The sequence below is a fragment of the Pelodiscus sinensis genome, chromosome 22, assembly GCF_049634645.1.
Source record: "Pelodiscus sinensis isolate JC-2024 chromosome 22, ASM4963464v1, whole genome shotgun sequence".
NCBI classification, from domain to species: domain Eukaryota; kingdom Metazoa; phylum Chordata; order Testudines; family Trionychidae; genus Pelodiscus; species Pelodiscus sinensis.
The window spans coordinates 22,593,890-22,620,312 of NC_134732.1; the positions used below are offsets into that span (position 1 = coordinate 22,593,890).

At 53.1% G+C, this 26,423-nt stretch overlaps 1 protein-coding gene across 2 annotated transcripts; it reads right to left on the reverse strand.

The window, feature by feature from the left end:
- Positions 1-333: 333 nt before the first annotated feature.
- Positions 334-24,738, reverse strand: LHX3 (LIM homeobox 3). 2 transcript variants are annotated; one of them, XM_075905848.1, is made up of 6 exons: positions 24,326-24,738; positions 10,035-10,206; positions 7,389-7,591; positions 5,069-5,220; positions 3,802-3,973; positions 334-1,951 (listed from the first exon to the last, which is right to left on the reverse strand). In XM_075905848.1, the coding sequence occupies exons 1-6, from the start codon at positions 24,393-24,395 to the stop codon at positions 1,533-1,535; spliced, it is 1,188 nt and encodes a 395-aa protein (XP_075761963.1). In that variant the 5' UTR covers positions 24,396-24,738; the 3' UTR covers positions 334-1,532. The 2 variants fall into 2 exon arrangements, with proteins under 2 accessions (XP_075761963.1, XP_075761962.1); XM_075905847.1 differs by lacking the exon at positions 24,326-24,738 and adding an exon at positions 16,950-17,173.
- Positions 24,739-26,423: the final 1,685 nt, after the last annotated feature.

Below are 26,423 nucleotides of genomic sequence, written 5' to 3' on the forward strand. Positions count from 1 at the left end.
AGATGCAGAACACATTGCCCCAGACTAATTGGAAATCACAAACCCTCTGCAGGACTAGGTCTTTCTTCCCCCATCTCGGGGGCTAAGAAACAATCCTAGGTCATCAACGATAGCTGTCAGTCATCCGTACTAAGCAATCATTTCACAATTTCAGTTATAAACAGTTACCAAGGAGACCATCATTTTTAGCCTCAGTTCAGCAAAGCACATTTGAAATGAATGGGCTTTCTTGAAGTCTGGTGCTTTGTTGAATGAGGACCTCACGTCTTCAGGGACTTTTCAAAAATTTATTTTAAAGAAATTTACCCCGATGGGTGCTTTTCGTGTGAATTTATTTAAACTGTAGCTGACAAATTTATTTGAAGTCATAAAGTATTTGATCATCAGAGACAGAGAGAGAGAAAGAGAATATAAATAAGACATTGGACATACACAATCTACAATTAATTCGATATTCAATTTTACAGATAACAGTATACATATGGTTTTGCCTTTCTTCACAATCAGCTTTCACTATATCGGCTGTTGAAATACACAAATGCATAGAATGGAGAAAGTGTTGTGGGAGTGAACATAAGAATGCTCATTAGGTTGCCCTTCCAACAACATATGAAGAACAAACGTAGCGAAACCGCGCCTGACAAAACGTTGAGAAGGTATTTGGCAACAAGACATTAGGTGCAACTTTGAAAAGCGTTGCAATAAAGTTGTCACAGAGGAATCAGTAAAGAAAAACATCCGTTTAACAATGCAGAATGACCAATATTCTTGGGCTTTCTTGACCCTGTTGAAAAACAGTGGCTATTTGATAATAAATACATCTATTCACAGTTTGATGCTTATGTGGAAAGAATAAAGCTAGCAATCTACAAATTTGAAAAGGTGGATAGCAAAGTTAACAGAGGGCCCTCATAGTACAAATGAAAATACGATTATTAATAAATCATTGGCATGTGAAAAACCATTTCAATTTAGAAAAGCTAATATTAATTCAAAAATAAAACAAAAAAGTCTTACTGTGTCACTGCTTTTTTTTTCTAACCTGTTGGAAGAACAGAGAAATAGGTATGTGGTTTGCCACCGTGAATTTGTGAAGAGACCATTCATTGTTCACGTTTCTCCTGTAGAAATATAGACATTGCTGCTTCTTTTGCAATGGATGAGATCTTCATTTTTAAAAAAGCTCGAAGGGGGAGATAAGAGAGGAAGCGAGTTCTTCCTTTGGAGAATGAACTGACGACAGAAAACAAACCATGGTCTCAGCTCTGTAAAGCACAAGTCTTGGTGTTTGGTAGCGTTCTATAAAGACACAATGAGAGTTGCACTTGGACTTCTCTTAGCCAGTTGTTCTGACCCAAGTCCTTGGTCAATTGGCTTTTGCTAATCCACAGCTGGCCTCCCTCTTGACACGTTTGCCCACGTCGCTATCTTACTTTCTCCTTGGAAGTCATTTTTGCCCCGGATTTGATTCTCAACAGTATGTAATGCTTAATAGCCTGAAGTCTTTTCCCCGCATTGTGGCGGGTCTTGTATCAAAACTGGGCATGATCGACTTCATCTAGCCAAGAGGCAGGGCTGGCAGGGAAGTCCGGATAGCCTCCACTGCTCCCAGTGGACAGATCAGAACTGGGTCCATTCCCACCCAAGACTCTCATTGGCTGGGGCACGCCTTGTCCACCCTGAACTATGATGCCCAAACCATTGTCTGGATAAACCAAGCTTGAGATTAAAGGCTGGTGGGCTGGCAATGCCTGTAGAGAAGCTGGTGACTGGGGTATCCCGTAGGGGCTGTTGGAGCGGAGGTCGTGATACTGGTCCTGGGCGGGGATGCCACTGTGTTCCAAAGAGAAGCTCCCGTTGGTGCCGGCTTGCCTCCCCAATGCGGGAGAAGCCTCATTGAGGTTGCTGTAAATCCCATTGGAATGACTCATTTCTGACATAGACGGCTCATCTGAAAGGGAAACAGGGGCTTATTTTACTGGGAAAGCAAACTACAGTAAAACCTGTGTTATCCGGCACGCTCAGGGATTAGGGCGTTCCGGTTATCTAAAAATTCCGGTTATCTGAGGGTTCCATCGACCAATGGACAGTAACAGTGAAGCTCAAGTTTTTAATATTGGTAGTTTAGTAGTGTGAGGCAGTGGGTCTCACATTTCTATTTTAAGTTAAAGATGATTAGTACTTCTTACATAAAAAATTGTTAAGCCAATCATGGTAAACCAAGCCAGGCCTTTGTGGCTGGGGGCAATGCTGGTTAACAAAGTTTTCTGGTTAACAGGGTGCCGGATGACAAAGGTTTCACTGTAGTTGGAAACAATCTGATCAGAAATCTTGAATCATAGATAGATAGATAGATAGATAGATAGGTAGAGGAGGTGTATGGTAATAGATAGATATTTCATATTTTTGCACAGCTTATTTATACTATGTTGTCTTGTCACTTTCTAATTCCTTATTAAAACCATTTTCTATCTAGTGATGGATCTCAATCCAGGTCTTGGGATTTTTTTTTTTATCACAGAGTCTGATTCACTTGGGCTTTTAAAACCATGTATGTAATGCAGCTTCTAAGAAATTACCTTAAAAATAATTTAAGGGAGAAGAAAGTCTAGACCCTTGATCTGCCCAAGGCTACATCTACACTGCAACACTATTTCAGGATACCGGAGTATTCTGAAATAGCTACCCTGTGTCTTAACAGCAAGCCTGTTATTTTGGGCGCGCTATTCTGACATCCTTGTAAACCTCATTCCACGAGGAGTAAGGGACATTTCAGAATAGCAGGTTATTTTGAAATTTGGTGCTGTGTAGACAGCGCCAAAATACAAAATAAGCTATTTTGAAATAGCATTGAAATAAGATACACAATTTGTGTAGCTCAAATTGCGTCTCTTATTTCAAACTACAGTGCAGTGTAGATGTAGCCTAAGGTACCACAGGACAACCCATTGTTTTTAAGATGACAGGGTGATATTTCTCCTCGAAAGATGTGTGAAACTCTGAGAGCAACATCCCAAAACAAGGTGAAATAAAAATACCCCCATAATTATTCAGTGGAATAATCCTCTCTACCCTCAAAAACTGTTGAAATAAAAACACTTCCAGAACATCTCATGGGATATGAACACCCCAGAAACAAGTCAATGGGTTGAAGAGTGAATATTTGAATAAACAGTCTGATCAGTCGTTCTGGACTTTTTCGCTTTTAAATCTTTGTTTATAAAGTTCCTCAGAAAAAAAGTTTCTGTGATGTCAGCGGCCACTTGCCCAGACAAATGTCAAGTGAGAGTCTGTCTGGTTTCCTTGGATGGTTTCAGAGGTGATATCATGGGTATTATTTTTAAAAAATAGCTTTCCCCTTTAGTTTCTCAAATGTGATTGAGTCCAAATTGTCTCCTGCCCAGAAGAATTCTAAATCACTCACTGTAGTCGCAGTGGAGATTAAGTGACTTAGCAGAATGCAGACTCCATCATGGATTGCTCCAGTCCTTGCTGACATGCATTTGTGTTTATATTCCCACTTAAATTCACCTGTACTGGGCAGTTGTTTTCTTTGATTATTTTATGGCAGAAAATGCTGAGCCAAGCAAACAGTATTCGGAGAACAAAATGAACCTGTGATGCAAAACTAAATAGCTTTGCTTCGAAGAAGGCTGGGTGAAAAATGCACTTGGAAATTGATCGCTGTCTAAAGGGCTAGCATGAAGGCCAAGCACATAGAACTCCCGCTCAAGCCTGGAATTAAACTCTTGTGGTCTCCGCAGCGTCACGATATTGCCACGCAAAACTCCTTCCTCTTACCTGTAAAGGAGACTTCAGCATCGCTGTCTGGGCCTTCCTCCTGGATGCTGTCCTTGTCCGATTTTGAATTCCCCCGGGATCTTTTCATATTCCTAAAGTACTGGCCCCATCTCTGCCTCCCGGCATCTTTCTTTAGCCTTTTTTCCTTGGCCCTTCTGTTCTGGAACCACACCTGCCAAACGAAACGGAAGAGGTTACAGGAACAACTTGAGAAGCTTCTAGTTTTCTAGAAAAAAGTATCGGGGAGGAGAGGAAGGGGAAGGCTGGATGACAATTTTAATGGTTGCACCAGATAACATTTTTTTCAGCTAAAAATTGGATTCCAGTGAAATGCCTTTTTTCAATGGATAAAACTCTTCCTAGGTGGGGAAAAGGCCCAACCAGCTCTTCAAGCTATTCATTCTGCATTGAAGAGCCACTGCACCAGAGTCCCAGTAAAGTCAAGGGAAGGCCCTGGGTGCGCCTCTGAGGACAGACCCTTTCACTAGAGAGAAGTAGAGCGCCCAGGCACAGCTATTGGGGTGGCACCAAAAATGGGGGGGGGTGAGATATTGGAAACTTTCAGAGAACTGTCATTTCAATTGGTTTTTCTTTGTCAGCGTTCGGAGTGTTGATCATTGCTTCCGCCGCTGAGTTTGCAGAATGGGGATGACTTTTGCCAGCTTTAGAACTGGCCATGGGGAGGGGATGAATCTGCAAAAATTGTGGGGGGGGTTTACCGCCAAGTTTTTTGTGGAGGGGGGGCAGGGGGAGTTGGTCATTTTAACCAGCATTAGAACAATAAATGTCCTAGTTTGGATCATTTTACCCAGGTGTAGCAAATGGGAGGGGGGGGGAGCTGGGTCCTGTGTGTGTCTGCAAAACAATCCTATCTGACATTTGATAGGTTAGTTCAGGAAAAATAAACTTTTGGTGGCCCCGGTTCTGAAAGCACAAGGACTGGTCATGACTCTGGGTCTATTCAGAGAGAGCCACCACAAGATAGATGTGTATAATTATTCATTTAGTATTATTGGTTTGTTTTGTTTTGTTGTTGTTTGTTTATTGTTGTTTTTTATTTTTATTGTTTGTTTGTTTGTTTGTTTATTAGCCAATACTCTGTTCTTGAGTCACTCTGACCAGCCAAAGAGATTGTGGAGTCTATACCTGTCTATACCTGCGGTCCATGTGAATAAGAGTGATGGATGGGGATGGGGATGGGGATGGAAGGGGGATGGGGCTTGTGAAGGAGGCAGGAGCCCTTGGGTGGGACGCTCACCCCTCTCACCTGCACGACTCTCATGTCCAGCCCGGTCTCCGAGGACAGCTGCTCCCTGACGTGCCTGGCAGGCTTGGGGGAGTTGTTATACGCGTTCTTCAGGGTTTCCAGCTGCTTGGCGGTGATCGTGGTGCGGGGTCTCTTCGCTGTGGACTCGGCCTCTGTAGACACGTGCAAGAAAGCGGAGTTGGGGACCCGGAGCGACAATCCGCAGCCGAGCCTCCGCACACGGGTTGGCTTTGATCGCGTCCCACCGAGTCTGGAAGGGCGGCGGGGGGCAAATCCGGGTCTGCTTGGCCCATGAGTGGCCCCACAAGCAGCGAAGAAAGAGAGTTCGGGCTTAAGTTTGCAATCCCGTGGGAACTGCCTATTCTGAGGCTGCACCCTGGGGGTGATTGTCCATCGCCCATCTGTTACACGGCTCCTCGGAGGCGGAGCAATAGCTGTGTGTCTGTGTCTGACCCCCCCTCTCGGAAACGTCCCCGGAACAGCAGCTCTGAACTACTGAAACGGAGTAAAAATATTGAGTCTTGGAGCCTCTGGAATGGATCGAACACTGAGCATGTAAATGTATCATGATTATCCATGGCTGCGCTGGTCTGCTCCCCTCATGAAACACCCATGGGAGCGTTAACCCCCCTCCCCCATTTTATTTTGCTTCCTTCGCCTCCCGGATCTATCCTATTTGTGATGCACAAAACCGAAGCGGCGCTGGCGTTTACACTGCAAAATTGCACGAGTTCCGGCTGCCAGGAAGGGGTGCCCGCCCCATCACACCAGAAAAACCAAATTCTAGTCAATATGAAACTCACCCCCTCCAAGTAACCATGGTGAGGTTCATTCACCCCCCTGTTCATTCACCCCCTCAGTTTGCTCACAGGAGAAACGAACCCTCTGTTATAGTAGAACCAATTTTTTCGCCGATAGCCTCCAATATACTTCCAAAGGGAGACTTTTTCCACATGCCTTTCCCCTGCCCATGAATTTGCCAGGCTGCTTTCCTGGAGCATCAGTACCCAGCAGGGCTAATTGTGCACCTGAAACTCACCTGAGCACCTCTAGTCTGAGCGTGCATGTCTAGACATGGTGTGTTTCTCTTCCAAAGATTAGGACGCGTGCTCTGTAAATAGCCTATAGACAGTGCTGGATCTGGATGGGGCTGAATTTTGGATGCGGGGAGGAATGGTAGCAGGGACAGGTCCCATAGCGGGGGGCTGCCCGGCTTATGCGCCATCCAACGGGGCTGACTTGAAAGCAGGGAAAGTTCACAACAACTGGAAGTTTTGCCCGAGGATGGGTGCTCCCAAACTATCCCAAGTCCGAGTACAAAAACACAGACACTTTTCAGGCTGAAATGGGGGGTTTAAAGTGATTGTGGTACTTGGCTTTTGGAAAGTAGGGTTTACTTGCCACAAGGATTAAAATTGTTAATAATTCACTAGTAGTGACCCCACGTTTGGTGAGCCCTAGGTCTCACGACAAAAGAAGGAAGGGTCACCAAATGAAATATAGGGCACGTCTAGGCTACGTTTTAATTTTGAAAGAGGAAAAAAGTTTCGATCGCTTTTTCGAAAGTGAGTCTTTCGAAAGTGAAAGTAGTCTGGATGCGGTTTTTTCGGGGGGGAAACCCTTTTTCGAAAAACCGCATAAACCTTCTGTTTTTAGGAAGAGCGGTTTTAATGTCCTCGTTTGAAATTAAAACGTAGACTAGAATTGCCTGAAGCGTACAGGCAGAAGATTTAAAGAAACAAAAGGAAGTATTTTCCCCCACACGATGCACTCTTCATCTGTGGAACTCCTCGCCAGAAGATGTTATGGAGTCCAGGACTTTATCAGGGTTCAAAGAAGAGCTAGATCAATTCATGGAGGATGGGTCCATCAATGGCGATTAGCCAGGATGGGCAGGGATGGTGTCCCCAGCCTCTGTTTGCCAGAAGGTGGGAATGGGCGACAGGGGAAGGATCACTGGATGATTCCCTGTTCTGTTCACTCCCTCTGGGGAACCTGCATGGGCCACTGTCGGCCGACAGGACACTGGGTTGGACGGACCTTTGGCCTGACCCAGCCTGGCCGTTCTTATGTTCTTAGTTTCCTGGCTGGTTTGATATTTTGGGAAATACCCGTGTTTCGAAGGAGACATGCTAAACTGCAGCTCATTCCATTTTATCCAAACCTGCCTCGCCTCTGTGACTGACTCTTGCTTGCTCCTCCAGCTTGTATGGGAAGGAACTGGGATGGCTGGTGGCCAGGAGACAGCCCGCCCCCTCCCCCCCCCCCCAGCACAGTGCTAGCTAGGAGACCCCCTCCCCCGGCTGACTTGCCCCGTTACCTCTCTGCTTGGCCGTCTCGTAGTCGGCCTTGCAGACCAGCCGGCTGTCCTCCATGAGGTAGAACTCGTCCCCCGTGGCCAGCTGCCGCTTGCACACGATGCAGGAGAAGCAGTGTAGGTGGTAGACGAAGTCCTGGGCCCGTCTCACCACCTGGGTCGGGGGGATCCCCTGCTGGCAGGCGGCGCATTTCGTCCCAAACCTCCTGCGGGAAGAGAAGAGCAGAACATTGGGTGCCTGTCGGCGGGGCCGGAAAGGCCGGTGGGACGAAGCCCCTCGCTGGACTCCCAGGGGCTGGCCGGGGCACGACGGCCTGTCTCAGCGTGAGGTGCAGAGGGGGGTGTAAGGGTAGGATCTCAACACGCGCACGCGCGCACACACACGCACGCGCACACACACACACACACGTGCACACACATGGCCTTGTTAAGTGCTTGCGGCCCAGCACCTGCTTGGACTGGGGCAGATCCTCGAATCTAGGGCCTGCATGGGCTAGCGCCTGCGGAGAGGGGTCCGCTTTGCGCCTGGTTGTGGGTGCACCCTGGGGCTCTGCATGGGAAGTTATGTGGTGCGGGGGAGCAGGGGGGCCCCCACACCCTGGGATTTCGTGGGGGGCTCCCAACGAACAGGGATTCCTCAGTCGGGAAGGGGGGGGCACCCTCCAGGTGGAAGTCACGACGTTTGAGCTGGAGGCTGGACCGTGGGCACTTCGCTACGGGCCAGACAGTCCCCCCCGCCATGGCAGCCCCCGTGTGACCCCCCGGGCAGGCTGCATGCTGGGACCCCGCGGGACACGCTGACTCAGCGAACGTCTGTGGAAACGGGTCTGAAGGCCCCTCCTTGCTGCCAGCCAGCGCTGAGAGGGGAGGTGCCGGGGTGTCCCCCAGCAGGCCCTGCCCTGCCGCCGAGAAGTGCTCTGAGCATTGGCCTGCTCTGGATTCGCTTCCGAAATGTGTATTCCTCTCCCCCCCACCCCATCAGAACGCCAAGGGCCCGATCCTGGAGTGCGTGGCGTGTCTAACGCTGCCCCCACACACACACTTTTAGATCAACACCATGTTCATGAAGGGCCCCGAAGGCACCTCCCACCGTAGCAACAGCCCCTGCGCTGGGGGATTTAATTCTGGTCCTGACCGAGTGCCTGGAGGGGTTAGCTTGCAGGCTACAGGGCCGGGGAGGAGGGTCATTGGCTGTTTGCTTTGGATGCAAAATCTGCAAAACAGCAGGGCGAGCTCCGAGCTCGGGAATAGCGCAGGGGGAACGTCAAATACTCTGACATTTGCACGCCCCGCTTCCCCTAGTGCCAGGGAGCTAACCCCTGCCCAGGAAGGGTGTGGGGGTGGGGGGTTGTGTTCACTACATAAACCCGCCGATTTCATTAACGTGCCGATCCAAGATGCCGGCTTAGCTCTGCGTGGGCGGGCGCGTCTCCCTGGGCTCTGTCGGCCCTTTCTTTTTGGGGGATGATTTAAGCTTTGCTGCCAAGGCTGCTCTGAACCCTCGCGTGTCAATATTAACCCCTGCATGTACTATAGTGCGGCTGATGCAGGGCAGCCCCGCACCCTGTGTGCTCAGCCCTCCCCACCCCCGAGTCAGACTGGCATGCAGCTTTTCCCCCCTCCTGATCCCTCCCCCCGGCTGGGTCTTCATGAACTTCTCTGGAATCCATTGGTGGGCACGAGGTACAGAAAGATAAATCTATCCTCTCCCTCCCCCCGCCCAAGTCCTAACTTTTTAAAATCAGCCTCTGATTTATTCTTTATTCACCAGGCCCTTTTTCCGCATGGAGATCGTTCACAGAAGCAACCATGATCTCTGATCTCCAGCTCACCTGGGGTGTGTCTAGACAGCAAAGTTATTTTGGAATAATGGCCGTCATTCTGAAATAACTATGCGAGAATCTACCCCGCAATTCTGCTATTTCGAAATCATTTCAAAATAATGGACGGCTCATTCTGACTTCTGTAAACCTCATTCTGCAAAGTATAATGCCTATTCCGAAACAGCTATTTTGAAATTAGGTGTGTACAGACACTCCACTTCTGCTAAAGGGCCATTTTAAATTATTCCTGCTGGAGCTCTGAATCGAGATAGCACGTCGACACTAAGGAAGCCTGCCTAGGACTAATTTTGAGGCTTCCTTGCCATGTACACATGCTATTTTGCAATAAGCAATTTCAGAATAATAACTATTCTTTATTCTGAAATAACTGCAGTATAGACTAGCCTTGATGAAGTGAGTTTTGCACACAAAAGCAAATACATGGATGACTAATGTCTACTACCAGGTGATTTCAAAATAGGTTATTTCCCATAGTAACGTCCCAAATAATAACTACATAAAAAACTATTTCGAAATAGCTTGTTTCATACTTTGGCGCTGTCTACGCAGCACCAGCTTTGGACATAACCTGCTATTCCGAAACATCCCTTGCTCCTTGTGGAATGCGGTTTACAGGGATGTCGGAATAACGTGCCCAAAATAACGGGCTTGCTGTGAAGATCCGAGAGAGCTATTCTGGATGCTCCGGTATCCCAAAGCAATGTCGCAGTGTAGAGGTAGGCCCAGTGACTAGTTGCCCATGCGCCCCATTTCCTGGGCCTAAAATCTCTGCCAGGTTCCCTCCCCTTCCCCCCGCATGACTTACTTGAAGAAGTCCTCTTTGCAGTACACGCTGTCACCTCGGCTGAAGCATTTCTCAGCCAGCTGGGTCTGGCAATCGCTGCATTTCAGGCACTTGCTGTGCCAGTGCCGATCCAGCACCTTCAGGATGAACCTGTCCACGATGTGCTGGTTGCAGCCTGCGCAGAGGGGGATTTCTGGTGGGGGAGCAAAGACATCACAGGGCGGGTTAATGGCTCCGTCCCACAGCCCCGAGCCCGTGGGGTGGGAACCGGATTGGCTCAAACCTGCCTGGACCATTGGCCCATCTATTAAGCTCCATCACCTCACCCACCTGTCCTGGGGCCTGTCCCAGGCCGTTCCCACACGGAAACTCCGCATCCCCATCGCCTGTGGCTAACAAAAGCGCCCCACGAGGGACGGGAAAGTCCCGCACCTTAGGCCACGTGATATGCCACCCTCCTTTTTTTTAATTACAAATGCCTTGAACACTCGTGGGAGTGGGAGCGTTTGGGATTTATTATTCCTGATGCAGAGTGGCTGAAAAGTGCCTTTTTAAAGAATAAACACCAGAGGCTTGAGGGGAAAAAAGGCCTCCGGGGAGCTGCGATTCCTTCGGGTTTGGGTTTCCTATGTCTTGGGGGGGGGAGAGAGAGAAACGCTAGCACATTTATCTGATGCCCTTGAACGATCTCTGCTGTGTTTGGGGGTATAACCCCCTGGATCTAAGAAAAGGGATTTAAACACACACACACACACACACACACACACACACACTGCTCCCCCCCACACACACACATACACACTTCTCCCCCCCACACACACACTGCTCTCCCCCCCTACACACACACACAGCTCTCCCCCCCCACACACACACACTGCTCTCCCCCCCCCACACACACACACTGCTCCCCCCCACACACACACTGCTCTCCCCCCCCACACACACACACTGCTCTCCCCCCCCCCACACACACACTGCTACACACACACACACACTGCTCCCCCCCACACACATACACACACACACACACTGCTCTCCCCCCCCACACACACACTGCTCTCCCCCCCTACACACACACACAGCTCTCCCCCCCACACACACACACTGCTCTCCCCCCCACACACATACACACTGCTACACACACACACACTGCTCCCCCCCCACACACACTGCTCTCCCCCCCCCACACACACACACTGCTCTCCCCCCCACACACACACACACACTGCTCTCCCCCCCACACACATACACACTGCTCTCCCCCCCACACACATACACACTGCTACACACACACACACACTGCTCCCCCCACACACATACACACACACACACTGCTCCCCCACACACACACACTGCTCTCCCCCCCACACACATACACACTGCTACACACACACACACACTGCTCCCCCCACACACATACACACACACACACTGCTCCCCCCACACACATACACACACACACACTGCTCCCACACACACACACACACACTGCTCTCCCCCCCACACACATACACACACACACTGCTCCCCCCCACACACATACACACACACACACTGCTCCCACACACACACACACACTGCTCCCCGCAAAACAACAGAAGAGACGCGCTCAAACGCGCTCCAATCGCTCCTAAACAACAACTCCGTCGCTGGAGCGCAAACGCACCGGGCGTGGGCGGCTCGGCCCAGACTCCACGCTCCCGACCCACGCGTGACCCACCGGGCCCCTCGCACAGCCCCGCTGGCCCCGGCTGTGTCTGGCCCCCGCCCCGCATCCCCAGACGCCGGCCGGGAAAAGAGAAACATTCCCAAAAGTGGGTGGCGGAGCCAGACCCTGGCCGCCTCCCCGCTCCGGGGCTCGCCCGCAAATACCCGCCCAGCCCACAGCGCTGGTGCCCGCCGACACCCCCGCCCGACAGTGTAAACGGGGGGCCACGAACGGAGTTGTCGCTTCTTGAGACTTTGATTCGGTTTCTGCCCTGAGACTCGACTTTCCCCGCCGCAAACCCGCCTCGGGCGCATCGCCCATCCGAGCCCCGCGTCTTTCCCGGTTGTGTCCCGGGGCAATGTGCGCCACAAACAACCACAACCACCACTGGACAGTCCTGTTCCCTTGTGTCCCGGATCCGCCCCCCCGCAAAACAACCCACGCGCAAAGCCGCCGTGAAACACACACTCAATCAAACACTCCCCCCATCCAGCAAAGACACTGCAGGCGGGCCCCGAAAGCGGAGAGAAATCACTTGCCCGCTAGCGTTAGGCACCAAGGCTGGCACCCCATCGTCCCAGCCACTGGGCAGCCCAATTCCACTCGGCCCGCCCGCAGCGCCTTCTGCCTGACCCGAGCGCGCAACACCCGAGACCCACGCCGGGGTGGGGGCAAAGATGACGGCGGGGGCAGCTTAAGACTCCCAAATTACCGTCTCATAGGCAACGAATATTGCTTCCTTCTGCTCCGCCGCCGCCTAATCTGATTTTCGAAGGCAAAATACAATCTCTTAAATTAATAGAACCCCTCCTGGAAATTAATTTAGGGCAGACACACAAAGACACAGACACACACACATACACAGAGACAGACACACACACATACACACATACACAGAGAGACACACAGACACACACACATACACAGAGACAGACACACACACATACACACATACACAGAGAGACACACAGACACAGAGAGACATACACTCAGAGACACACACTCATACAAAGAGGGAGACACACTCAAACACACAGAGAGAGACACACACACACACACACAGATGCAAACACATAGAGAGAGAGAAAGGGAGAGAGAGATACACACAGACACAGACACACACACATTCAGGGAACAGAACCTTACGTTGCATTGTGAATCCAGCAGAGAAGAGGAGATGCCTTTAAAACGGGCCTCCAGGGCGCAGCGTCTTCCCTGGATTTACCTGCAGGCGCTGACCCCCATTTGAATTTTGTATTGTTCTTTGTAGCCCCTCCTGTCACTCCTCCCTCCCCCCCAAAAATATCCAAACTGCCTGTGACCCCGGGCCCGGCTCTGCCTCGCCCGTCTCTCTCCCTCGCTGCCACCAATTCTATCATTAGGCCCGAGTCAAATATTTCTGGTCCCAGCCCTTCCCCCGAACCAATCAGGGGTCCCCCTCCATCCTGGGTCTCTCTCCAAATCACGCCTGACAATTAGCACGGGAAAGGCTGCGGTAAACGTGGGGGAGGGGGGTTCATTCGCTAAACCGGTTTATTTTTAGACCCGGGTCACTTGAGCTTCTCTCCGTGGTGTCAGTTTTAAGAGCTTGGAAAGGGGGGGGCAGTCACGTGGGCCTGGGGGTTGTCACCCCCGGATGGCGGGTGCCCAGCAAGGAGCTGCCTGGAGGAGAGTTAGTTGTTCGTTCCTCGAACTTTTCAGGACTCAAGAGTCGAATTGTCTCGGTCAATCGGGAGTCGTTCGTCCAAAGAAAGAATCCAACAGCCCGGCGAGCTGGCAGGAGCCTTTCCTGGCGCCTGACCGCGGCACCTGTGTCCAGAGACCGGCAGGACAAACGCCTAAGCCAGGGCATGTGGGAGTTAGCAGGACCCCAGGTTAGCTGACCTCCGGCGCAAGCCGATATCGGGCTAGAAAGCGCTGCGGCTATGCCCGAGAAAAGCGTTCGTGTGCCAGGTGCCAGCTGCCAGCGCCCAAGCCACACAAGCACACTGCGCAACCCACGGGGAAAGGGACAAGCCTGGTTTAGTCACAAGCCACGTCCGGGTGGGACGGTGTCTGTTTCTATTCTAAGGGACCAGCGGATTTACCCAGCGTGGTCTGTAGCACAATTAATTTTTTTAACTTAATTTTAAAAAGTTAAAAAATGATTTTTACGAACTTTTTTTTTAAACTGGTGATTTCAACCCATTTTCGTTTGCATTTCTCATTTCTGTCTCCTTCATGTGTGTACTTGGAGTTTTCTGTGTCATCTATTAGCTCTTTTATTGGAGGGTGTGTTTGATCAAGAACTCCCCTAAAGGTAAGCGCTGGGACCAGGAAACAGGGACCTCCCGTTTTCTAAAATTGTTCTCCTTGACCCCTAATGTCAGGACAGGAAGCCAGGGGCTTAAACTGCTGCAAGGGAGGTTGAGGTTGGACTTTAGGAAAAACTTCCTAACTGCCAGGGCCGTTAAACACTGGAAGCAATTACCTAGGGGGGTTGTGGAATCTCCATTTCTGGAGATATTTAAGAGCAGATTGGATAAATGTCTATCAGGGATGATCTAGACAGTGCTTGGTCCTGCCATGAGGGCAGGGGGCTGGACTCGATGACCTCTCCAGGTCCCTTGAGTTCTAGGGTTCTCTAGTTCTAAAAGAAGGTAAAAGATTCAGGGAGGAATGAATTTGGCGAGACACTGAGGCGCATTTGCAAACGGCACCGCTCTCCGGCCGGGTTTGCCCAAGTCTAACACTCCCGGAGGTCGCATTTCTCGGGGGAGGGGAAGATGCAGGGAATGTGCGTTTCCGTCCCGACTCTCTTCCGAGATCCGATCCGATTGTGGGTCTGCCCTGGCCCAGAAGCCGGATCTGGCCCGTGAAGAAATAGCCAAGCGAGCTGCAAACGGAAAGAAGATTCGGTTCGCTCCTCTCCGGGAAGAGGGAAGGTCCCTGGGCGACTTCGTCCCGGAGCCGGGCAGGGCTGAGCGCTTCGTGCGGTGAAAGCCGCGCAGGTCGAGCTCGCCGCTCAATTATTTATCCGCCAGCCTCGCCCCACGCCCCATCCCTGCGCCTTTTGTTCGCACGGCGAGCGCCTGCTAAAACTTTCCTGGCCTGCTTTCCTACGGAGCCTCTGCCTAGCGGCGGGGCACGGACGCGGGGGGTGGGGAGGGAGTCATCGGGTTCAGACCTGAGCAAGGGGCAGGAGTGAAGGGGCCCCGAGGCGCTGCCTTGAGCCCCCCCCTTTATTCTGGGGCTGTTTGCACCCCGAGATCTCGCCGTTCGTCCAGACCTGGGCGCGTCCAGGCTGCGGCCTCGCAGGGCCAGCGAGCTAACTGGAGCCCTCTCTGCGGGGGTGGGGGTTAGTTGGGAAGGGGGCCAACTCCAGGGAACCCGGGTGGTAGAAAAACCCCTTCCTTGGCCGAGCCCTCGTTAGCCCGGGGAATCGAGCCCTGAATTCGAATCGCGAGAAAACGAGCTGCGGCCTTCGGCGCCTTCGGGCCCGTATCGACGCCCCGGCGCTTCTCGAGAGGGGGGGTCCACATGGTTCTAGCGCGGGGCCGAACTGCACGGAACCAAAGGGCAGCCTGAACCGTTGCGCTTTTATTCCGCGGCTTGGACTCCAGGTCCCCGCCAGCAGCCGCCCGTCGGCGGATCCGAACGACACCTTTCAAGCCGCCCGGTTTCAGCACGCTCCGGAAGAGCGCGGGGCGGCGGGGCGGGTCCTCTCCGCGCCCTGGGCAGGCGGGGGTCGTCGGTGCTGAATTTGTGGAAGAATAAAATGTTTTGCTGAGCCGCGGCTGGGAAACACCCGGTTCCTTCTCCAGCCCTGGCTGCGGTGCGCGGTTGGTTGGTTCTCATTTGCAAGCGCATGGAAATATCGAGTTTGCCGCTCCGATGTATTTTACGCCCCTTTTTCCAAGTCCTCCCGTGGCGACGGTACCCCACTGCCTAGCTGCCCTAGAACACCGGGCCCAATTCTCGGCTATTCCCCTCGGGGGTCAGCAAGGCGCTGGAGGGAGCGCACGAAATGGCCACAGCCAACGAGCTCCGAAATGTTCGTTGCTATTTAACTAACAAGCGAAAAACACAAAACAAAACAAACCGCCGGCGCAGCTGCCAAAAGAGGCTCAAACACGCGCCCCGGGAGTTATTTAGCTCAGGGATCGTTAATTTCAAGGGACAGCGACGACTCCAGACTTCGCCCGAGAAAAGACCGCAGGATCGGGGCCAAAGCCCTCCCGCTGGGCTCTCGGAGAAGGAGCCGCGGTGACTCCGAATTAACGGGCGACACGAGCAAGGAAACAGCCGGGTCTCTAGGCGGCAGGGAAGGCCTCACGGTCTTGCTTTTATAAAGAAGCAGCAGCCGAAACATATGTCGGCCTTGCCTCTCTGGCCCGGCCTAATCCCTGGCCCTCTGCCTGGGAGCGCTAATCCCGGGCAATACGGAGTAAAAAACCGCAGGGCACCCGGGAGAAATGATCCAACCATTCCAGGGAGCAGGGCCTCCCCACGCGAAGGGGATCAGTGCGATTCCGCGCCCCCCTGCCCGGACGCAGCAGGGCCGGTCGGGCCTCCTCTGGGGCGCACGGAAAGGGGGTGATTTCGTTTGCTTCTCGGCGCTGGGATTTTGCGGAGCTGCGCTCCAGAGGCGCGCAGCCGTGGGGGGAGACGGGGGCACCCCGAGAAGTTTCAGCCCTCGCCCCGCTGGGCGGATCGATGGTCCTCAAAGGCCAGGGATGTATTTCTACCGAGGGCGCCGGAGTCACCTGCCAGGAGCCCATGCAGGGCAGCCGAAATGTTATTTATGGGCGCCCGGCGCTCCAGATAAATGACATTTTCATGCAGTTCTTCCTACCATTAATTCGCCCTAGGCTGGTTTGCGTTTTTCAGCAAAAAAAAAAAAAAAAAAAGTCGCCCCTGATTGATGGCGACAGACGTACAATTAACTCGAGCGGGGATACATAAATTGCGCGGGGGGGGGAGAAGGGAGGGGGCTGCTCGCCAGGTCTCCTGCTCCTGCCTTTGCGTTAGAAGTCCAGAGATGCAGGAAAGCGCATTCAAATCAGCCAGGTAATAATTAACCCGATCCATCTCGCATTTGCCTTGCCCCCCCCCCCCTTGCTGCACCGCGCCGCGCTCTGGGGTCTGGTCAGTTGCACCTGTTCTAAGAGCCCCTAGGGCCCCCACCTGCCGGCAGACCCGTGGAGAAGCGCCCCCCCCCCCCCCCCCATCTCCAACTAACCCTGTACCTTTGCGCACGTCTTCGTTCTGGGCCAGCAAAGCCAGGAGCATTTCTGTGCTGGAACAGTCCTTGCCCGAGCTCAGTCCTTTAAGCGCATCCATCTTGCATCGCCTCCCTCCGCCAACTCTGCCAACACGGGGCACCGCGGCCCACAGCGGGGTCTCCGAGCTGCGCGGGGCTGCCAGCCCTCTCCCCTCTCCGGCGCCCCCTGCGCTCTCCACGCAGCGAACCATACGCCTGCTCCGCACCGCACCCCCGCCCGCAGTCCAGCCGGGGTCCGCACAATCCACCCCCACCCCCGCCGGAGGTGCCGTGCGCTGGCGGCGCGGGAGAGGGAGTCGCACACTGGCGCACCCGGGGCGGAGGAGCAGCCCGGCTGACTCAACGTCCAGCCCCTGCCCAGGAGGGGGGAATCTCGTTCCCAGCCCGTGGGAGGCGGCCGCTCCCCTTTGGGCCCGAGGCAAAAGGAACCATTTGTCCTTTGCAGGTGGGGAGGGGGGTAAACGCCTCCGGCCTGAGGATGGGGGGGGGCGGGCTGGAAGGGGCTTCCCAGGGACTATCTATCTAGCTCTGCAGGGCTCCATAGGGGCTGGCAGCGCGCACAGGGAGCCTGGGCGCAAGAAGCGCGCAGAGGAAATGGCGAGGGGGGAATCCGCTGGGGGATGGGTTGGTTCTGGTTTCAGCGATAGCACCCTCCTGCCCTGGTTAGCCCAGCACTCTCCACGCCCCCTTCCCCTTCCATTTTGTGGATAAATCGCTGTAACGTTTCCCTATACCCATGTATCATTCTCATATCACTTTGTATTAACAGAAACTTGGTAAGTCCTTTTATAGAGAGATCTTGTCCTCCTACATAGATAGATCCTTATGGTAAGCCTTCTTAGAGAATCCCTTGTATTAAGAGAAACCTGGTATCCCGTCTTTTCCATAGAAACTTTGCATCAAGCCCTTTATGTTGTAGGATGTAGGAATAGTTAAGGTAAAGAAAAATGTCTTTTTTTTCGGGGAGTAGAATAGATCTCTCCCCTGTCAGGGATTGCCCTGTTGAAATGAATGAGGCGTGAAAGGTGAGCACCTCCAGCAGCAGCTGCAAGGGTGGAGAGGGGCTGGGAGCCAAATCCAAACTCAATAGGATTTGGGAAGTGAACTTATGGAAAAGAAAACTGGACCTAGAGAGAGGGCCTTGGGAGTCAAGCAGCAAGTGCCTGCCCTCGGGAGGACCCTCTTTGAACCAGCATTAGAAAGGGGCCACAAATATCTCACTGCATATTTAGGTGATGACTATCTGGCTGCCTGAGAGGGATAATTAGGAGTCATCTTGCAAGGGGACCCCTTCCTCTTGTCAACATCCTAGCATCAATCGGGATCTGCAGAAGCCAGGCTCCACCTTCCCCCCCCCCCCCCCCATCTAACTCACCTGGGCAGTGCAGTTAGGAGGAGCAACTATTGGTGACAACAAGGTGTGTGTGTGTGTGTGTGTGTGTGATCACATGCATCTGATAAAGTACCCATTGATCTATGTATGCTCAATAAATGTGGCTTGTTGCCTTATCGCCCTGAAAAAGATCCCGGGTGCTTCTTTTAAGCACAACAATTTTTCCCTGCAAAATAAAGAGTGAAAGCAAAGCCTGCATGTCTCCAACTTTCCAGGCGAGGCTAGGATTTTGGGAATGGGGGGGGGCCTCCTCGAATCCGGAAGTATAGAAGGAAGACCCCCCCCCCAATGTGTTGATTTTTGTATTTGGTGCCCCCCTCTCCTGCGCACTTGGCAAATACACATTCCGCTGAGTTCCTCTCCCGGCCCTTTGTGTCCAGAGGGGGAAGAAATTGCTCCAGCGTTCAGCGGAGGAAACCAGCAAAGGAAATGTTTGATGGACGCTCCATGACGCTCGGGAGGGTGGGAAAGTTCACCCCGCCCCCCCCTCCCGGAGACGGGGTCGCCCGGCATGGGGCAGGGATTCTCCTTAGCCCCCCTGCAGCAGGCGCCCCCGACCGTGTTTCCTTCCAGGCAGACATTAGGCAAATCAGATCAACGTGCAAAGTACCGGGAAAGCGTCTTATCTAGGGACACCCCACCGGCCTTCCTCTCTGCGAAGCAACCTCACTTTTCGAGGAAGAGGCTTTTGCCCAGCAAGGAGGGTGGGGGTGGAGGAACAGTCCCAAGATTGGAAAGTAAATGGGCCAGATCCTGAATTCAAAGGAATCCCCTGCAAATGGATAAGGGCTCTATTGAGGTGGATGAAATCCTCTCTTCTTTTGGACCAAATTGGTCTCCGAGGGAGAAGTCAAGAGGGGATGGCAGAAGTTAAGTAAATAGGAACCTGAGGTTTATAATTATTTCTTTGCATTTATTAGAGGAGAAATTCCCATCTTTCCCCCCCTTTCATCTGAATGCTGGTTGCGCTTATTTCTAACCCCCTTATTTGTAGACAAGAAGCAGAGCCTCCCCCGAGCCTGTGAATTTTGACTTCATTGGCTTGTAATTTCGAAATAATTTCTGCCTGTGAAGGGGAATAAGATTATTTGTAAATAGTTATTCCAGGAGGCATACCAGCAAATTTAGTTATTTCAAAATAAGCTTATTCCTTTCCACAAGCAGGAATTATTATTTCAAAATAATCATCCCCTTATTTCAAAATAACAGACTTGTTTGTCTACACTACAGAGACATCGAAGCTGCCGCTGGTGACCTTCCAGAGTACAAATGAGTAGGTCTAATTAAGATATACTAATTGGAACTCAGAGGGACCCTCCTGTTGATGCCAGTAGTCCTGCTTCCACAAGGAGTAAAGGAAGTTAAAGGGTGAGTGTTCTCCCTTGGAATTCCTGCCTTGTGGACAGCACCAAAAGTCTAGATAAGGTACTTCAACTTCAGTTACACAATTCATGTAGTGGAAGTTGTGTATCTTAATTGGACCTTATCCCCTAGTGTAGACATACCTGCAGTGTGGATGCTCTGTTCTACACTAGGGAGTTATTATTCAATGTAAGTTATTTCAGAAGTTATTATTTTGAAATAACTCTCAAAATAAGTTATAATTTCAAGGGGTACATCTACACAGCACCCTTAGTGCAAAATAAGCATTGCAACTTGCAAAGCTTATTTTGAGTATGTTTCAAAATAGCTTCTTTTGTAATTTGGCACTGTATGGACAGCACCACATTTTGAAATACACCACTATTCTGAAATGTCCCTTAATCCTTGTGGAACGAGGTTTACAGGGACATCAGAATAGAATAGCACCCATTATTTTGAAAGATATTTTGAAATAAGGTCATGCTGTCAAGATGCAGAATAGCTATTTTGGGATACTGAAAGTATCCCAAAATATCACTGCAGTATAGATATACTCTAAATAAGTTATTTCAGGAGCTATTATTTCGAAGTCATTATTTCGAAATAATTTCCTAATGTCCACATGCCTAATTAGCCTTGGTCTACACAGCAGTTATTTAGAAATATTATTTCAAAATAATAATGCCAGAAATAACTATTTTGAAATAACTTATTTCGAAATAACTGATTTTGGGGGAGTTATTATAAGGAAGTATTTCGACATAACTCCCTATTGTAGACCAGGGCCACGCTTAGAATTTTGGGAGCAGCTGTGGGCAGACCTGCTCCTCTTCCTTTTCCACAGGGTCGTCTGCTTCCAAGACGTGGCCACGCCAGTGTGGGGACCCAGGACCCTTACTAATAAGGGCGACGTCCAATCCACCCCCTCTTCTATTTTTTAAGACAACTGTTTACTTTGGGCAAGATCGGCAGCTCAATAAACTGCTGAGCGCGGCACCACCCTGATACATTTTATTGACACTGATCTTTAGAGGCAAAAGGTGTCTGGGGAAATCAAGCGTAGTGCTCCTGCCGTCCCCTGCAGATGAATTCAAAATCAATGCCCCATTTGCCTGCGTTTTCCGAGGATATGAAACGCATTTTGGTGAAAGGTGTGCGATGCTTCAATGTTCTTCCCAACTTTTAAGCTCTAATAATAATTTTATGCCTTATTGATCGCCTTCTCTGAAGGGGCCGAGAGACCGTAATGGTATCAAATGAGAAACACTTACGGCCGAGGCATGCTGGAAAGGGCAGCCGGGGCGCTATAGGGCTAGCTATAGGCGCCGGGCTGTTTATCACAGAGCAGGCTGCAAAGGGGGGAGTGTTTGTGTCAGCTGCTTTTGCAAGCACCCAGCTTCCCAGAGCACCGTTCCCACCCACACAGAGGAGCGCGTTTTTATTCCAGCCAGGGGCCTGGAACGACACTGACCATGGCGGAGCTGGGGGGGTGGGGGGGGGGGTCTGTTCTTCCTGAAGTGAGGAACTTGCGTTGCGTTCCCAGTTCTGAGAAAATCAAGGCTCTCGTGTTGTCTTAGGCAGGGCATGGGGCGCTCTTGGCTTCTCAGGGAAGGGTGGGTTTGTTTCGTTCTGCCTTGTGATGCTAATTTAATTCCCCTCCCCCCTCCAGCCTCATCCCGGGACCCCCCCCAGCTCCCCCACGGGCGTCACAACCTGGGATTCGGTGTATCTATGAACTCCAGCTCCAATCCCCCGGCCTCGGAGAACTTTTTTCGCGCGTTGGATCAGGGACACCCACTTAATTTACCCAAATAACCAAACGCAGCTCCAACCGCGAGCGGTTTACTCCAGATGCGCTCCTGAAACGCTCCTGTATTTGCCTAGAGCGGAAACCCTTTTTCGTTTCGTGTCTAACGGGGCGTCTCTGGTAGGAAAGCGCCATGAAGAACGCGCCGCAGCGGTGTTTTCTTAAGCTCGCTGTTCTCCGGCGCCCCTGCGATTTCCTTCCACCCCCCAATGAATCAAGGACCTCGAGGGAGTATAATTTGGGGGTTAACATTCCGGGTTATTTTTCTTTCCTTGTTGAAACAGGCTAAAGAGCCCGGGGGGCGGGAGAGGGAGAGCCCAGTCTAGAACCTGAAAGCAGAAACGGAAAGTAACGCGGGGATTTTAGTCGCCTCCTTGTAGCCAGGTGCATCCCTGGTGGATTTCACACGATTTTCTCTCTTCAGCCCCTAACCCTCCTAGCTCGCTAACGTCGCCTGGAAGTACACTGCAGCTGTAGCTATCAGCTAGGCTCGGCGGAAGGAAGGGCTTTGAAAGGTGAAAATGCCAATTTTCTTCCACAATTTGATCTGAGGAAGTGGGTCTGGCCCACGAAAGCTCATCCCCTAATACACCATCTTGTTAGTCTTTAAAGTGCTACATAGTCCTGTCTTTTGTTTCAGCTACACCAGACTAACACGGCTGCATCTCTATTACTACAAAACTAGAGTTTCCCCCAGAAGAAGAATGGATCGCCCAAATGAGCAAAAATCAACTGGCTTTCTCTGGGTTACTTACTCTCCAGTCAGGCAGTTTGTCTTCTTGCTCTGTCCAAACGGAGCAGGGATTGCAGTGTCTACATTTAAAAAACACACGCTCCTTAGAACAGGACAGGGGTTCACTTCGCATGTACTCCGATTGAACTTTGCTTCCAATAGGAACGGGCCAGAAAAAACGACCCCCCCTTTCGTTAACACTCAGCTCCGATGGGCATTTAACCGGGCGAAAGGGCTGGGTTCGGTGCCCTGACGAGCGATAATCCATTACAAGCGGCGCGGCTACATCGGGTCTGGGTCGAATTTTTATTCATGGAGGGAGAAGCGGTTTTAGCCGAATAGACACATAACGGAAGCGAGGGGAATGGATCGGATGCTGCCTGGGCTGGTGGGATGTGTGGACGGGAGACCTGCCAGACGCGGTTTAGCTGCTTGTTTGATCCTTGGGGCTACTTATGGAATTATATGAAATTCAAGGTGTCAGGGATCACGAAGAACATCACGAGACAGCTCGAACCCGCAAAGCGAGCGTACGAACCCCTCGAGTTCTCCCCCCCACTCCCACTCCAGAACGTGGGAGTGTCTCGCCAGCGCTGCAATTTGGAAGGGAAAGGCCCCGATCCCGCGACTCGGCGATTGCAGCGTGGCGGGACCGACTGGCCCAGCCCGGATGGGGAAGTGGGAGGGAAGGGGTGCCCGGAAATCGCCCTCCCAATACTGGCGCCCCGGGGTGCCCGCAGCGTGGGACAGGACGCGCGGAGTGGGCTGGCACCCCAGAGAAGGGGGCCCAGGGAGCCCGCCTGTCTATGACTGGGACGGGGCCGAGGCTTTGGCTGGAGAGGGGGCGGGGGCGGGGGAGCGGATCTCTGGCAGATGACAGCAGCGAGTGATGGAGGAGTCCGGGTCAGACACGCGCTCTACAGCTGTCCCGAGCAGCCAGGAACAATACCGCTCATTAGCCATTCCTGGCGTCTGTGGCAGGCACCCGCCCCCCTCGCTCCCCTCGCGCGCGCGCACACACACACACACACACACACACACACACACACACACACACCGTTAATTTGCTTTTTGTTTGCTTTCTAAACGGCCTTTGCGGGAAGCTCGCAGGATCTGCCTCGCCAGGTAGCGGTTCCCTCCCGCCTCCCGCGGTCACAGGGCGACATCCGCGAAACAGCCCCGCTCTTGGAGGCGGGCAGATCCCTACCAAAATATCACCTCCCTCCAGCAGCCAGGGAGCCCGGCCCTGAGCGCTCGGGAGCAGAGCGGGGTAGCCGCCCCAGAGACCAACCTGCTACAAACCCCTGGTACCCAGGTACCTAGAATGGAGTTCCTTTCCCCTCCACGCTGGTATTTCAAGATCGATCACACTCACACCCTTCCAAGATCACACACACCTCCAAGATCACCCCCCCACACATACACATACCTCTCCAAGATCTCACTCACACACACACACACACACCTCCAAGATCACCCCCCCACACACATACACCTCTCCAAGATCTCTCTCTCTCTCTCTCTCTCTCTCTCTCTCTCTCTCACACACACACACACACACACACACACACACACACACACACACACACACACACACCTCCAAGATCACCCCCCCACACACATACACCTCTCCAAGATCTCTCTCTCTCTCTCTCTCTCTCTCTCACACACACACACACACACACACACACACACACACACACACCTCCAAGATCACCCCCCCACACACATACACCTCTCCAAGATCTCTCTCTCTCTCACACACACACACACACACACACACACACACACACACACACACACACACACACACCCCTCTCCAAGATCACACACACAAGATCCTGCACCTGAGCTCCCCGATTTGCAATTGCAAAGTCGCACGAAGGTGCCACGATGTGGCCCAAACGCCTCTTCTCCCTGCAGAGCGGGGCGGCCCTGCGTGGCCATCTCTAAGGCGTCCGCGTCCCGCAGCGCTGACCGGCCGCGGAGGGAGGGCGGGAGGCGGGTGCTGTCCCGCCCCGGGAGGAAAACGAGCGAGACTCTTACCTGGGACCCTGCTGAAGGGGCAGATCTCAGCCGCCTTCTCCGAGCTGGCCCGGACTCGTTCCAGCAGCATCTCGGGGCTGGGCGCGGCGGGCACCGGCCGGGCTAACTTGGGGAGAACTCGGGGGCGTCGGGCGTCGCTGGGCGGGGGCCTTCCGACCCTGCGGGAGCCCCGTCTGGCCGGCCCCCGCTCCGGAGCCGCGGCAGGCTTTTAACCGAGCGGCTTGGGGGAAAGGGGCCCGGCTGGGCGGGCGGCTCTTCCCCCTGCTCAGTGCCTGGCGTCAGTTGACCCTTCGTGCGTGGCCACCGAGGGGCTTTTTAGCATGACAAAGCCAGGGAGGGACGGGCGGAGGCGGCGGCGGCGGGGGGAGCTGTCCATGGTGCTGACACGACGCGCAAGCCAGCCAGGCGTGTGGTCCCCCCTCCCCCCCCCCCCACATACCCATACACGTGTCCAGCCCTCAGATCGCACAAGGGGGGCTGGGCGCCCCCAGCGCCGGCCCATTGTCTTCATGCAGATCGGCCCTTTCGTTCCTTTGTCCCGTCACAAAAGTCCCCCTCGCGCGTGTGTCCCCGTCGCTGCTCGCGGACACGGGTGGGCAGCCTGCCCGGGGGAGGGGGGGGGGGCTGCCGGCCAGATGCTAGCAGCGGAGCCGTATACAAAGGGATGGGGGGGCTGGTTTCCCCACCGCATAAACCCGCGGGGTGATCCGAGGGAATCCAGGGTGTTTCGAACCCAGCGCGCCCCAAAGAAACCATCCCCCGGGCGGAAACGTGAGGCCACCTACACACGAACCGTTGTGTTGGCGCAACAACCCACTTGGGCGCGTGTGAAAAACACACCTGGCGCTTGACCACGGGGCCGCGGCAAGTTCCACCTGGACTCCGCTGCCCGGCCGGGACTCGTCGCCGGGCTGCAGAGATGCTGATGGAAAAGGGAAAGTGCTTAAAAGCGAATCGGGCTGGTAAATGAAGCGGCTAAGTAGGACCCTGGCCAAGCGAAAAGCACCTTCCTTCAAGGCAGCGCCATCCGTGACCCTTCGGGCCCCAAAAGTGCCGCCAGCAACGAGCACAAATGGGGTTTTTTTTTTGTGGTTGTTTTGTTTGTTTGTTTGGAGCGGGCTCTAGAAATCAGATTTTTTCCCCCCTCCGGGAGTTTCCCGATTTCTGACCTTCTCCAGCTTTGCCAGGAGGGACCCATCCACCTAGAGGAACGTCACACCCCCGGGATGCTATTAATAACACCCCCGTTCCTTTTCCGAGGGCGGATTCGAAACTATTCGCCTTCCTCCTCCCCAAGGAAAGCTGCTTTTCGTCCTTCCCCTGGAAGAACCTTCCCTTTCAGGAGCGGCCATTCGCTCCCCCCACCCCGCCCGCCTCCAGCCCCCGGGAGCTTTGCTAGTTAAGTGTGGCTGGTTTGTTTGTTTTAATTAGTTAATGAATTTGGGAAGCTAATGCGCTTTGAACCGCCGATTTAGCCACGTGCGGGTGTGAAGCCTCGCGCCCGGCCCTGCTGAGTCCCCCTCCGGGCTTTCTAGCCGCGGTCCTTTAATTAGCTTCATTTGCAGCGGGTGACCTGGGGACAAATACCCCCAGGTGCAGACGCAGCTTTGGAGCGTCCGCGGGACCCGGAAAGTCACCAGCGGCCCTCGACTTTGGGCCCGGCCGCCAGTTCTGCGGTTGCCGGTCCAGGAAGGAAAGTTTGCCAAGGGCCCCAGGGACATCTGACGGGGGCAGATCCATCTTCCGCCCCCCCCCCCCCCGCTAGGTGGGATCGCCCCGGGCTTTGGGTGGCCCAGGAGGCGCGCGCCGCTCCCAAAAGACATCTCCAGTTTTGTTTTGTTTTGTTTTGTTCTCGGGCCCTTAGTTGGGAGCCGGCTCCCCCCGCTTCCCCTCGGATCTAGGTCACAACTTCTCTCCTCCGAGCCTGGGCAGGGCCCATCGGGCTGCGACTCGCCCCTGTTCTCCCACCAGGCATGAGGCGTGGGGGGTGCGTTTCCAGTGGCCCGCCGTGTTTCACCCACACACAAGCAGCCCACGCGCGCGTGTGGGGGGGGAGGGCTGTTCCCCCCACCCCCCCAGACGCAGGGGCTGATAATTA

What these genes read in the sequence shown, in the direction of transcription:
- LHX3 (XM_075905847.1), bottom strand. Translation starts at nt 17,043, where the DNA reads ATGGATGCGCTTAAAGGACTGAGCTCGGGCAAGGACTGTTCCAGCACA. An exon ending in GAACGAAGACGTGCGCAAAG is followed by an intron (nt 10,207 to 16,949) that starts GTACAGGGTTAG and finishes CTCCCCCACCAG; the next exon opens with AAATCCCCCTCTGCGCAGGC. An exon ending in CGAGACGGCCAAGCAGAGAG is followed by an intron (nt 5,221 to 7,388) that starts GTAACGGGGCAA and finishes ACGTGTCTACAG; the next exon opens with AGGCCGAGTCCACAGCGAAG.